The sequence below is a fragment of the Tiliqua scincoides genome, chromosome 1 (genome assembly GCF_035046505.1).
Source record: "Tiliqua scincoides isolate rTilSci1 chromosome 1, rTilSci1.hap2, whole genome shotgun sequence".
Taxonomy (NCBI): domain Eukaryota; kingdom Metazoa; phylum Chordata; class Lepidosauria; order Squamata; family Scincidae; genus Tiliqua; species Tiliqua scincoides.
Window position 1 is genome coordinate 75,920,485 of NC_089821.1, and position 14,937 is coordinate 75,935,421.

A 14,937-nucleotide genomic window follows, 5' to 3' on the forward strand; every position below is an offset into this window, starting at 1 on the left:
ATAAAATTTAATCCTTTGCAAATCTGCTACTTGATTTAATTTGCATACTCCATCTCTCCAAAAGCTGATGTGCAGGGAAAGAGAGAGAAGGAGAGAGACTTGTGCAATTTGCCATACATCTCTGGATCTTCACAGTGATACTTCATATTAGCAGCGTTCCTAATGTCAGTAATGTTGGCAGATTACAATTTTCAGTTCTAGCCAACTGTACTTATAAGCCACTTGGCTGAAAGAAAACAAAACACAAGAAAAGGAGAAAGAATAATTACCTGTCTTTGATGCCACATAGATCAATGCGCAAATCACTAAAATTCCCCAGGGAACCTTGCTGAACTAAAATGAGGTCCTTGGGTTGGTTATCAATAAAGATGAGTCTCATGCAGCCTTGAAAAGCCATAATGGGATTTAAACATTTCGAATCAGTGAAATTGTCAGGGCACCCTGTGGGACAAAGAAGGGAGAAAAGAGTGAGATGAAGAATGCTTAAACGATCATTTATTTCCTTGGGGATTCACAGATGGAAGATCTAATTATTCCTAGGGTTTTCATTGCTTGCTCAATGTGAGCATTTGAGTTTCTAATTCTGTGGTAATAAATAAGAATTTAAGAAACCAAACAGGCAATAATAGTGATAGAGTAAGGAGAAGTGAAAAGAAGGACTTTTTGCCTCCTTTTATAGATACAGAATGTAGTCCAGTCTGGGAAATGCACTGCCATTATCTTTACTTGGATTTGGTCTGGCAGGGCACAACCCACCTGAAATGTCTTGAGAAACAGTTCCACTGAAATGCTCAAGAATGACACCAGAGTCTAGCCTTCTGTTAGAACGCCTTAGGCCCTGAAGATGCCACCACCACCCCATTTGATTACAAGCAACAGTAGAGCACAGGATGTATCATATGCCATACATCTGTTTCAAGAACTGCAATGATAACAGAGAAATAGAAATACACATTTTAACACAGCACTAAACGTCATACCAAGTGTTCAGATTTCTTTATACTAGAATGTTATTTGAAAGCCTAGGAGCTAGCTACAGGTAAAATCTTGAGCAGCTGCCCAATTTCTTATTTATCTATTTAAGAGCAACAGTGACACCCCTGTCCTATAAGGCACCTCCATGAGGGGAGATGGAACTCTAGGGCCCAAATCCTAACCCACTTTCCAGCACTGGCATAGTGGTGCCAGTGGGACATGTGCTGCATCCTGCAGTTGGGTGGCACTCACCGAGATCTCCTCAAAGTAAGGAAATGTTGGTTCCCTTAACTCGGAGTTGCATTGCCCTTATGTCGGTGCTGGAAAGTGGGTTAGGATTGTGCCCTAGGAGGTCGTACACAGACAAGGCTCTCTCAGAGCATCTATTCTGTCTTGCTGTGGATCAATCAGTTGGACTACATCTGGGCTTCTTTACCTTTATTCTGTGGGACTCCTTTACACTCATGGGCATGCATGAGCTTTCACAGCCTGCTTTCCCTGTCCCACTTAACAGAACTGTCCCCTTTGTCTCTCTGCAGGTCCATCCACATGTCTCCTCAGGATCAGACCAGCAGTTGTTAAGTGCATCTTTCTTGCTTCTGAAATAAGTCACCCTTGGGTTATCTCCTGGGGGATCAGCAGCAGCCCTGTTCTGGCTCGCCTGACAGTGGTATGGTTGGGGTTGTGGTGGTTCCAGTTCCACGTGCCACAAACTCACCCCAGTGCCACAGCTCTCTCAGCTCTACACTCAGCACTTGGAATCCTTACATTTCCCACTACTTGTGGCTGTTTGCTGTCTTGCAGAGACAAGCTGGTTGCACCCCCTTATGCTTCTGGTTTTGGCTAAGGTCATCTCTTTAATGCCCAGCCAGTAATCAGCGTCCAGCAGCCCTTGCCCTTCTCCAGGCTACCACGATCTCTCCTGCAGCGGTACCAGCATTGGAACAGCTGCCTCTGGCTCCTTCAGAGCCTCTCCGGTTTGCCTCCACAGCTCTCACCAGCTCCAGCGCTCCGCTGTGACTGCAGCTGGGTGTTGCATCACCCAGGCAGACTCCCAATATGGGCATTACACCAACATTATCATTAGACTATTAGATGATAGTATCAGGCTGACATGGACTATACCTTAGCTAGAACCCAGGCCTACAAAATCCATGACTTCCCAAGGTGGAAGCAGCCCAACAGCCATGTATGGTGGCCACTACATTTACAAGCAGTCTGTTTTTGCTGTGTACTGGGACTGCAAAAATAGCAGTGGAGTAGTCAAGCCCTGCCAGCAGTGGATAGCTTCCACTGGGCACGGGTGGGTTACAAGATGTACAGGTCCATATATAAGTCCCATAGTACCTTAGCAAGGCTGGTGAAAGAAGAGCAGCATTAAAGTATCTATATTCCTGGAAACCCCAGGAAAAGACCAGAAACTAATACAACCAGTTAATAATAGCAACGACGTAACAGGAGGTAGATGTTCAGACACTGGTTTCACACCATCTGCTGACAAGGTGTGCCCTGGAAACCCTACGCCACCTTTTTTTTTTCCAATAAGGCAACTAGATTGCACTGAGCTTTATGCCAGTTCATTGGGGTTATGTCAGCATCTGGGCTAAAATACTGTTACGCTTGGAGAGAATTGTAAAGGGAAAATGAAAATGTCATCCAACAGCACGGCAAACCCTGGATATAATCAAAGATCATAGAGTAAACTCTCTGAAATACCAGTAGTGCAAAGATCAAACCAAAACAAAGTCTTTAATATCACTACATCCTGTAAGAATGGTGCAGAAACACCATCAGCACATATAACAGTAGAGGCAACATAGCCAAGCAGGGTTAAATTGGGGCAATTGTTCTTTCCACCTCCCTAGTGTGGAATCAAATGGTGCAATCAGGAGACATTGTTAGGGTGCTTTTTTCCTTCCTATGTGCAAAAACCAGAGCTATACTGAGCAACACAATACACTTCTGAAAAATGCATTTTCATATCTGCAGGGCCTTCAGCCATTTCTGCCGGTGGCTCTGAAATGTATGGCAGGCATGGCTTTCACAACAGTGTCCCAGGCTTTAAGGCAGTGGATTGTGAGTTCTGCCACCACAAAGCCCCCATAGAATTGGGCCATTGCACATGTACTAAAACATGTATGCTTGTGGGACTGTTCACTGTTAACTTGTGACACTCCCCAATGTAAGGTGGCATTTACCATAGATGAAGGAGACAAACACAGTATGATTTACTAGGGGAGGGATACATTTACAATAAGAGAGAGGGAGAAATGAAGTTTAAAATACAATCAATCAGACCCATGTTGTTGATAACAATGACCCAGCAGGCTCTGGTTCTGGAGGAAAAGGGGGAGGAAGAGAAGACAGTAATGCGATTGCAGAGAGAGGAAAGAGAACCAAGATGTCTGGGTCCCAGGTGGGCACCTGGTTGGGCAGAAGCATCCCAGAGGACAGATATTCCCCTCCTAGCTGGTGGCCCTTCCAATAAGTCCATAGACACTCCACAACAGGGCCCATAGGCCAGAGAGGTTGAGTATAGCAAAATAGCCACAGCTGGGGCCAAGGCTGTGGAAGACAGAGGCATTGTGGGCAGAGTACAAGAAGGAATAGAGGCACCAAGGGAGCAAGGGGGAGAAGGGGGGCAGGATCCTGCAACAGACCTTATTACACCAGGGAGGGAGTGAGGGGTGGGTCCAAAGGGGGCTGGCAAACCGTTTATAAGTCAGGAGCAGGCCAGGAGCAGGCCAGGGGTGAAGGTCAGTGCTGGCAAGGAGAATGGCTGGTGAGGAAGCTGGCTGACCTGTGAGCCTCCAAGGTGTCACGAGAAAATGGAAATACCTAGCAAGATGCAACAAAGTGGCAGCTTGCACTTTCACAGGGAAAGGAGGAAATTCTGAACTTCTACCTCAACTTGTTTAAAATAAATACATTTATTTAAAAATAAATTTGAGGGAGACAGAGTTAGATTTGAGGTAGATTTCCACTGATCTTGAGAAAAATAGATTTGAGGGAAGAAGAGACTTTCGAAGAGAGTTTTAGCCACAGACCTATAAAAAGACTTGTGGAGAAGTTAAGCATGTAGGCGAGAGGACAAACAACAAGCTATACTGCCGATGGGCCACACACAGGGCAACCAGAAGACAGCTAGAGAGTTGCATGTGCCAAGTATGCTTTTCTATGCCTGCTGAGCTGGAGGACAATAATTATGTTCCATGGAGCTTTGCTGGAGACTCAAAACAAAAAGACTAATTATTGAGAATTCTTGGTTAAGCAGGCTGAACAATCCAAAAAGAGTCCAAGGAACTATGACTCCTGGCCTGCAAATTCAAGCAAAGGCTAAGGAAGCTTGGGTAGAGCAGCAGCATAGCAGCGGATCTAACGCTGGGCAAATGGGGCAACTTGGTCCACTGTAGGACTGAGTGGGAAGCCTCATTGAGGCTCCCGACATGGTCGGAAACTGTACTTCTGGGTTTCCAGAAGTACAGTTAAGACGCGGGGAAGCCCCAGAAGGCTTCCCTAGTCAGTCTTAGTCGTGCGAGGCTCCATCACACTTAGAAGGTGGGGGGGCAGCTTCACATGCAGGGGACGGCATCTTGCAGGGGATGGCATTGCGGACCCTTGCCCTGGGAGCAAGGCGGGGTAAGTCCACTACTGCAGCAGAATGCAAAGAAGACCTATTGCAAAGTCTGGAGTTTTCAGCAGATCAATTATGCCCTCCAAGACAAAACACACACAAAAAAAAACAACCAGAAAGATTACAGGTCTGAATGGGCCAGAATGGCTGAGCTAAAGGCAGCCCTGGCCTTTATTTTTGCCTTAGTTGTGGACACTCTAACTTCGCCATACAGCATCAGCACAACACGGGAAGCAGCAGTTACCGGTTATAAGTCTTCGCTTGATTGGCGTAGAGCGTGACGCCAGGGGCTGCTTCCGACGGTGGGAGAGCAAAGAAGGAAGGTCCATAGCCAGGGAGACAGACCAGGGACAGACTGCACTTGCTCCCAGTGTAGAAGGGATTGTCACTCCCGAATTGGCCTTTTCAGCCACACTAGACCTATTCCAGAACCACCATTCAGAGCGTGATACCATAGTCTTCCGAGACTGAAGGTTGCCAACAACTTGTGGCCAAGACAAGATGTGTGATTGGGGTGAGGGACAGTTTTCTAAATGAAACCATACTATCAAGCTTTTGTTCTTAATGGCTTGAACAACAAGTGAAGGAAAGCCATGTGAGAGGTGAATAAAGACGCAAGTGACTAAGGGCCCAATCCTAAAAAGTGTGCACTGGCTTACCACTGGTGTGCACTGTTGCAAATGTGCCATAAGGCATATTTGTGGGCCCTAGCACTGGTGCTAGCCCAGTGGTGGCTGGCACTGGGCTAGCGCCGGTGGAGCACCGGAGCTCCGCTGCTCAGTCGCACAGACCAGCGGGTACTGGAGAAGTTGGTGGGGACATGGGGAGAGGTGGGGAGGAGGCATTCCAGGGCGAGGAGAGGTGGAGGGAGGGCAGGGAAGAGGGTTGCCAGGGGGAGGGAGCAGAACAGGAGGGAGGTAGGACTGGTGAAGCTTTGCTCCACTGGATCCTGACCCTCACGGATCAGGATCAACCCATCAAGCCATCAACCCAACATGGAGGGTTATTCTACACTGACCCATGGGTCGATGCTTTGCCTAGGAAAAAGGGACGAAAGTCCCCTTCTCCGGAGGAGGTGGCAGCGGCTGCATGGGGCACACTGGATGCAGCAGCAGCCATTTTCTGCACCGCTGTAGCCCGTGCTCCAGGCAGCTCATGATTGGGCTGCCCATCCTCTCCCTCTCTTGTTCATGACTATGTGAAGGCACCAAGTTGTGGAAAACAGGAAGAGATCTTCAGGAGCCTCTGACAGCCCAGGTATTATCGCCTGCAACCTTTCCTTGCAACCACATATCCCTGCACAAAGGGAACACTGCACACTCAAACCCACCCCATCCCTCTTTCTCCCTTGTTGGTTATGATTGCTTCTAGAGGAAAATAAAACTTTTAATTTGCAGACTTTATATGGGGGTCTAGCCAGAGCCAAACTGAAGAAAGCACATTAATTGTGTTTTCACATGGGTGCTTACTGAAATTGCTTACAGCATTAGGATTGTCCCCTTTCTTGATTTTAATCACAGAGGTTTTGAATGATATAAATACCTGCCAAGCCTCCAGCTTCTTGTAGTTATATTAAAAAAATGAGCTTTTAATTAAAAGCTGGAAATCAAGTTCTCATAGTTGTGAAGAAAACTTGAACACACCAACCCTTGGAATTCAAAATTCAGTAAACAAAAGAACCTAAAGCGCTTTTTTTTTAAAAGCACCTTTTTCCCATTTAAATGGGGTGGTGGTTAATCTGATTTGGAAATCTTAAGTCTACCAGCATAAATAGTATATAAAGACAGAACTCTCTACTATTACACTGTCTTGATTGAACATGTAATATATTACTAGTTCCTAGACAAAGATATGCATTCCAAAACACTGTTTGTTCCTCACAGTAAGCCCTAAACCTGAAGACAAGTAAAACACATTTGGCTTACATATAAACATAAGAAGAGCCTCGCTGGATCAGGCCAAAGGCCCATCTAGACCAGCTTCCTGTATCTCACAGTGGCCTATCAGGGAGTACACAAGACAACAAGATACCTGCATCTTGTTGCCACTCCCTTGTGTGCCACCACTGAGCATTATCTAAAGCAGTGATTTTCAACCCTTTTCATCTCACGGCACACTGACAAGTCACTAAAATTGTCAAGGCACACCATTGGTTTTTTGACAATTGACAAGGCACACTGCTCTGACAGCAGGGGCTCACATCCTCCAGTGGCCCTATTAAGAAATGATCCTCCTCCAAACACCTGCGGCACCCTTGCAGACCATCCATTTCCCAACTAGCGTGCCATGGCACACTGGTTGAAAATGGCTGATCTAAAGGAACGAATTACAGAATAACCAGCCAGACCTACCAGAAATCTCTGGAATACAAGCAGGTCAGAGTAAATAATGGATCACAGCCTCAAACCTGTTATTTGGCCTTAGCAACTCAGAGACTTGGCTTTCTACTTCCATTACCATGCACTCCCCAAATAAATACAGCCGACAACAGGTATGGGATTAAAATGGGCCACTTTATTGAATTACAACAAGATAGCAACAAGGCAACAACAGGGTAAACAATACCCATTCCAAGTGCGGGGTTCTAAGTAGGGGAAATGGCCCTAGCCGTCTACGTCCCCCAGTCTCATAGGGCATCCACCCAACTCCAGGCGTAGCTCAATTGTTATTAAGCCCGCCTTTCACCGTCGCCCGAAGAGGGTAAGTCAGCCAAACTGCTATGCCTTCAGGTCACCCCCGCAAGGCCCCCAAGTTCAGACAAGGGGCTAGCCAGCCTGCCTCCCCGAGCTGGTCAAGTATCTTGGGAGCGGTTCTGGTTCACCCCTGTCCTTGCTGACTTAGATTGGACACTGAGAAGGTCTTCTGCCTACCCACCCCGCACTTCTACTGCCAGTGACTAGGGCGTTAAAGAGATATATTGCCAACCCAAACACGCTCCATAGCCAGTCTGAGGTAGGTGAAAACAAACACCATCGTGGTGCCAATCGGATGATGTTCAATAAATTCCTACCCGGTCCTCCGGAGAGCGACTAGCTAATCCCAGACTAGCTAAAGGGCGGGCGGGCGGAGGTCGCTTCCCAGGAATGGACTGAGCTAACCCCAGCGCATGCGCACTGGAAAAGCTCATCTGTCCCGCCCCCTTTGGCTAGCCAGCCAATCAGCTGGCAGCAAAGCCCTGCGGGGTTTTGACAGGCGGGGAAAGCCTGGCAATCACTGCTAGCACGCCAGGGAGTACTACAAAACAGACAGGAGTACATGCACTGTATTCACCAGGTGCACAAAGCTGAAAAGTAACTAGCAAGAGATGAATGGTTCTGACCAACATGGAGGAAAGCAGACTTTCAGACCGAACCCAAGTCACTACTGAACACAGATTATAAGGACTCTGGGCCATATACATATTGTTGAACAGGTAATTGGCTCTGATCTGCTCTCTAAGTGAATCTAAATATCCCCTACCCTTCCTCAGCTGAGGGTATTACTGTCAGGGCAGACAATATTCATCGGTTTAGAAAAGGGCAGATGATGTGAGAGCATTATGATATGAGAGCATTAGGTGCATTATGGTTTCATTTAGAAAAAGCAGGGTTTTTCTTGCATTTTGTCCACAAGGTTCCACATCAAGAAGGATAGTGAAGAAATGTTCTTCTGTGCATGACTTTTATTTGCTGGATCCGGACAGTACAGTTCTGGGTTCTAATGAAGTAGCTTAAATATACTCAAAAGAAAGCTGAGCATTTAAGTCCCATCAATTTTGAAGTGCCCATGGTTAGCATAAGATAATGAGCATCCCGAAGTCTGTTAGGGAAGGGATTCAGAAACGTAAATCAGTAGTTGGCAACCTTCAGTCTCGAAAGACTATGGTATCGTGCTCTGAAAGGTGGTTCTGGAACAGCGTCTAGTGTGGCTGAAAAGGCCGATTCGGGAGTGACAATCCCTTCCACACTGGGAGTAAGTGCAGTCTGTCCCTGGCCTGTCTCCCTGGCTATGGGCCTTCCTTCTTTGCCTCTTTGCCTCAGACTGTTGGCCAAGTGTCTCTTCAAACTGGGAAAGGCCATGTTGCACAGCCTGCCTCCAAGTGGGCCACTCAGAGGCCAGGGTTTCCCACTTGTTGAGGTCCACTCCTAAGGCCTTCAGATCCCTCTTGCAGATGTCCTTGTATCGCAGCTGTGGTCTACCTGTAGGGCGCTTTCCTTGCACAAGTTCTCCATAGAGGAGATCCTTTGGGATCCGGCCATCATCCATTCTCACAACATGACCGAGCCAACGCAGGTGTCTCTGTTTCAGTAGTGCATACATGCTAGGGATTCCAGCTCGTTCCAGGACTGTGTTGTTTGGAACTTTGTCCTGCCAGGTGATGCCGAGAATACGTCTGAGGCAGCGCATGTGGAAAGCATTCAGTTTCCTCTCCTGTTGTGAGTGAAGAGTCCATGACTCGCTGCAGTACAGAAGTGTACTCAGGACGCAAGCTCTGTAGACCTGGATCTTGGTATGTTCCGTCAGCTTCTTGTTGGACCAGACTCTCTTTGTGAGTCTGGAAAACGTGGTAGCTGCTTTACCGATGCGTTTGTTTAGCTCGGTATCGAGAGAAAGAGTGTCGGAGATCATTGAGCCAAGGTACACAAAGTCATGGACAACCTCCAGTTCATGTGCAGAGATTGTAATGCAGGGAGGTGAGTCCACATCCTGAACCATGACCTGTGTTTTCTTCAGGCTGATTGTCAGTCCAAAATCTTGGCAGGCCTTGCTAAAACGATCCATGAGCTGCTGGAGATCTTTGGCAGAGTGGGTAGTGACAGCTGCATCGTCGGCAAAGAGGAAGTCATGCAGACATTTCAGCTGGACTTTGGACTTTGCTCTCAGTCTGGAGAGGTTGAAGAGCTTTCCATCTGATCTAGTCCGGAGATACATGCTTTCTGTTGTAGTTCCAAAGGCCTGCTTCAGCAGGACAGCGAAGAAGATCCCAAACAAGGTTGGTGCAAGAACACAGCCCTGCTTCACGCCACTTCGGATGTCAAAGGGGTCTGATGTGGAGCCATCAAAGACAACAGTGCCCTTCATGTCCTTCTGGAAGGATCTGATGATGCTGAGGAGCCTGGGTGGACATCCAATCTTGGGGAGAATCTTGAAGAGGCCATCCCTGCTGACCAGGTCGAAAGCCTTCGTGAGCTCTATGAAGGCTATAAAGAGTGGCTGTCGTTGTTCCCTGCATTTCTCCTGCAGTTGTCTAAGGGAGAATACCATATCAGTGGTGGACCTTTTGGCTCGGAATCCACACTGTGATTCTGGATAAACGCTCTCTGCAAGTACCTGGAGCCTCTTTAGTGCAACTCGGGCAAACAACTTTCCTACAACGCTAAGGAGAGAGATGCCACGGTAGTTGTTGCAGTCACTCCTGTCGCCTTTGTTCTTGTACAGCGTGATGATGTTTGCATCCCTCATGTCTTGAGGTACTCCACCTTCTCTCCAGCAGAGACAAAGGATTTCATGCAGCTCAGTGATGATGATCTCTTTGCAGCACTTTAGGACTTCAGCAGGGATGCTGTCTTTTCCAGGTGCCTTGCCAAAGGCAAGGGAGTCCAGGGCCACGTGAAGTTCTTCTAGGGTTGGTTCACTGTCAAGCTCCTCCAGCACAGGCAGGCACTCAATGTTGTTCAGCGCTTCTTCGGTGACTACATTTTCTCTGGAATATAGCTCAGAGTAGTGCTGCACCCAGCGTTCCATCTGCTGCGCCCGATCCTGGATGACCTCGCCTGCGGCAGACTTCAGAGGGGCAATTTTCTTCTGTGTTGGACCTAGGGCCCGCTTGATACCATCATACATCCCCTTGATGTTGCCCGTGTCAGCTGCTATCTGTATCTCGGAACAGAGCTGGAGCCAGTAGTCGTTAGCACATCTCCTGGCAGTCTGCTGGACTTTGCTGCGAGCACCTCGGAGGACCTGCAGGTTGCGCTCACTGGGACAGGCCTTGTATGCTGCTTGAGCTCTCCTCTTTTCCTCAATGACTGGTGTCAACTCCTCAGAGTGGGCTTCAAACCAGTCTGCCGTCTTGTTGGTCTTCTTGCCAAATATGGACAAGGTGTTGTTGTAAACGGCATTCTTGAAATGTTCCCATCTGTTGGATGCGTTTGCATCGACCGGGCCTGGAAGAGATTCCTCAAGCGCTCGTGCAAATTCCTCCACTTTTCTCTGATCCCGAGTCTTGCTCGTATCAATGCGAGGTCTTCCTTCCTTTTTTGTGTGGTACAGAAACGTAAATAAACCCTAATATAAAACCCAAGGACACACTATTCCTAGGTGATAGGTACAGTTCTGCTATCCTATAGCAGAAAACATAGATGAGCTTGAACAATGGGAATTGGAGGGATGTTTCAACCCAAAATATTTGGCAAAGGAAGAAGATCTCTGTCATCAGAATATATCCCCTTCCCCACCCCAGTTTTTTCATTTCTGGTATCTGAATGCGGTCCCAACGAGCGGACAATATATAGATGAAAGCAAAAAGCTATTTCCTTTCATAATAATAACAATAATAATAATAATAATAATAATAATAATAATAATAATAATAATAATAATAAGGAAAACATATAAAGTCTGAGTATTATTTATAGAAAATCTTTGAAGTGAAATCCAGATGCTCTCTAGTATGATTAAATTCACACTAAGGCAATAGAACCGAAGTACCTGACTTTTATGCTTTTCCCCATCAATTTGGACTAGATTTCAATATACTGAATGTATTACTGATTGTATCCTTAGCGTTAAAAGGTGCACTTCATATGCTGCAATTATTCCCTGACTCCTTCTACCATTTCCACTCATTTCAGTGTTACCAGGTAGTGTATGAAACTAACACATTTTCATTTGCAAAAAGTGGGGGTGTAATTTCTTTTCTCCGTAAATTGCAATTATTCCTTTCCCGATCTATTTTGGCAGCTCAAATCCCAAAGCATTTTGATTTGTGGCATCTGAAGGAGACAACACAATGTACTTGTTTACCATCAAGATGTATTTTTTTTAAACAATAGTACATTTTAAAAAATAAATACATCGGCTAGATCTGCTGCCTTTAACCATCGCTACAGGAAACCGGCTTACCTCCAAAATAGTAGCTGCTTCCTGAATAAATCTGAGAAACTGTGGTTGCACGAACAGCAGATGCGGCATCATTATCTAGAGTTAGGGTGATGCGATGTCTTCTAGCATTGATGTTAACTGAATGCCATAGGCCATCATATAGACTGCTGCCTGGGAAACAAACAGCGACTGTAAAACAGATGAACCATGCGCACAGGGGACAAGAAGGAAGAAGTGGAGGCGGTGATGCTTGTGAATAATTATTGTACTTCAGGGAAACAACAAAACTGTCAGGCAGGCAATGTCAAGGGGAAAAAAATCCCAAGTATAAACAGTTAACATGTTGAAAACTGGCTCCTGACCCCAGAGGTCCATCTGTACAGGAAGAGATGCTACATAAGCAAGCTTCCTCATTCCATTTAATGGAACTACATCTGTGTCTCTGTCCCCTCATTGAACTAAATGGAGAAGGTGGTGATTTGATTTGTATGCAAAAACTCCTCCACCCACACCCTGGCAGTCAAGGAACTGCTGAACTGGGGCGTCTGTCTGTTACTTCTCCTCCACCATCAGTTTTCCCAAGAGATCTTTACTAAAAGATAATTTTGTACACGAATATCCTGGACTTGCTTCTTATGTATTGTTCAATCACTGTGACCTCAGTATGCTGTTAAATGAAGCCACCCAATTCAGAATCAGATATGGGATATAAATCAGATGTTGGGTTGTGTGACTTTTGTCTTTACTTGTGGGTTTTCACAGGAGTTGTGCTCTCATAGGCCCTAATTTAGTATCTGACTAGATAGCTGGTTGTACTGGTCTTGTCACCACAATCCTAATCATCTTGACTCGGAAGTCTAAGGGTCAAACTAGACTATATGCAAACTGCAGAACTGGGGCTTGTTGTGTGGTTTGATGCAACTGTTACCCTGCACATGCCTGATCTTGTCTAATTTCGGAAGCTAAGCAGGGTCAGGCCTGGTTAGTACTTGGATGGGAGACCGCCTGGGAATACTGGGTGCTGTAGGCTTATACCATAGTCCTTCGAGACTGAAGGTTGCCAACCATTGACGACCAGTCAACCCAGGTCACTGTAGGCGAGGATGGGATCTGAGGTAGGGTGGAGCTTTTTAGAGCTGCCTTCCAACAATATTCAAAAAGATGATTTTGACTGAGTGCTATCTGCAGTAGCAAACAAAGAATTGAGTGTACACTTTAAAAACACACAAATTAATTTTATTGTGGCATGTATATGCTTCAGGCAAAGCAAATCTTTGCATGCAGAATCTTGCCATGCCATTGAGTTTATCGTTAACATAACACAGGACATTTTGTGATTTTTTTTTGGGAGAGGGCAACAAAATACAATTGCTACTCCATTAAGCAAAGAGATAAAAGTGTGTGTATGTACATGCGCACACTTCCACCCCCCCCTTTTTTTTTTCTTTTGGCTGCTTCTTGTCTTCTGATTTGCCATCTCAGCATTCAGTGACCTTCAGACTAATCAAAGCAAGAGCTTGTCATATCAACCACAAAGCAGTATACTGTGAAGATTTTCCCCTTCACTAGACTTTGGAGGGAAGCTAAAAGATGACTCTTGCCTAGGTTTCCCTAATTATGCTTCTACTAAAACGAAAAAACACATTTCACTGTTACTTTCCAAGTCCTCAGTAATATTAGGAGTGAAGATGAGATAGAAAGTGCTTCTGGTTGACATTCAGTACCTGCACTGAGGGCCACGTATTTCTCAGAATCTTTCTGGATGATGAGCGCCAACCTGCCGTGATGGAGATATAACAAGAGGGAACCGGAATCTTCTGACAGTTCTGTGGACAGGAGCAGGCCATCCTCATTCCACGTCCGAAACTGGAAACTCACTGACAGGCCATCAAGCTGGGGAATGCCTGGCAACAGCAAGTAGCTATTGTTGAAGCTGTCGAAGGTGATGGGAGTGATTGGTGGCTCTGAGCAGGCAAATGTCACATTACCCTGGAAAGCAATACAAAAGGGGAGGAGGGAACAACAAACAACAGTCAAGGTGTTTTCTCATGTCTGAACACCATGCTGTTATCACAACAGCAGGACCATAATGTAATGCACTTTTAGGATTGTAACTCTAAACACACACACACACACGTGTACAATTTAGAAAGATTCTCAGATTAGAATACACAAGTTGCTTGCTGAGATACCAAGTTGCCTTCTGGTGGTCTCAACAATGAATGCTATTTTAAATAGGGGCAGAATTGCTTGTACATATTAGTGCTATGAGCCAAAGAAATGCACTTGCTGGAGTGTGCTTGCTGGAAAATAGTTTATACTTCAGGAGTGAGGGAGAGAAGATGCATGCAATTTAGTATGCCTTAATTGAATTGTTGGGTAGCAATATTCATACTTTGGACATGAACATCTCAGGACCGGTCTCTACAGCCATTGCTGATCAGAGACAGCGCTGGATTACATGGGTCATTGCTCCAATAAACCATGAGAGAGCTCCTTATAGCCTACATGGATACATGTGTACCCTTATCAGGGTTGGCTTCTCCAATCTTGTATTGCAGATCAGTACAGGTTGAGTATCGCTATTCCATTCCTAGAGCTCCTGTGAATGGCAAAAATCGTGTTAAAGCAAATCCAATTAAAAAACAATGTCCCTTTGCTAGCCAATTTTAAAATCGCCTTGCTGTCCTTTGTAATGCATCAGGCAGACAATCGGTTTCTCTCCAGGCACTTAGAAAGGCTTCACTTTGAGGCAGTGATCCCTCCCTTCACCTGGAGCTGCAGCATGGGGAAAGAATGGAGGAGGTGATAATCATTTCCACTTAGCCTTCTTTCACATTCTCAGGGGGAAGGGAGGGGTCGCTTGCCTTGGAGTGAAGTTGTTCTGGGGAAAGAATGATTGATGGATTTTCTGCTGGTTGCCCCCTCCCACATTATTAGCCTATTAATAGGCTATTGTTAAACAACTTTTTTCCTTTAGTTGAAAGGGCCCTTCTCATCCTGTTGAGATAAAATCACAGATGAAAAATCCGTGGATAATTATTTTCTACCTGTATGTGGAAATATTTTTGCTCAGGTGTTTTTGGTAGCAGAGACACAACAATCCTGTTCATGCTAGGAGGGAAGATAAAATGGCATAGGAGGGGACTTTAGTCTTCAGAAGGGCTGCTGAAATGGAAGCACTTCTTGCACAGACTACAAAGCGGAATCCAGAGAACTTTGGCAACCCCTCTGGTTCTGATCGAAAT

The 14,937-nt window shown here is 45.9% G+C and overlaps 1 protein-coding gene across 1 annotated transcript in view; it reads right to left on the reverse strand.

Annotated features, from left to right (window-relative positions):
* CNTNAP5 (contactin associated protein family member 5) overlaps positions 1-14,937 on the reverse strand; it is a 301,528-nt gene that overhangs the window by 172,670 nt on the left and 113,921 nt on the right. The window contains exons 9-11 of the mRNA XM_066621342.1: positions 13,414-13,678; positions 11,711-11,860; positions 270-441 (exon numbers count right to left, since the gene is read on the reverse strand). Of these exons, the coding sequence (XP_066477439.1) occupies positions 270-441; positions 11,711-11,860; positions 13,414-13,678 (587 nt within the window). The remainder of the gene's footprint in view (positions 1-269; positions 442-11,710; positions 11,861-13,413; positions 13,679-14,937) is intronic.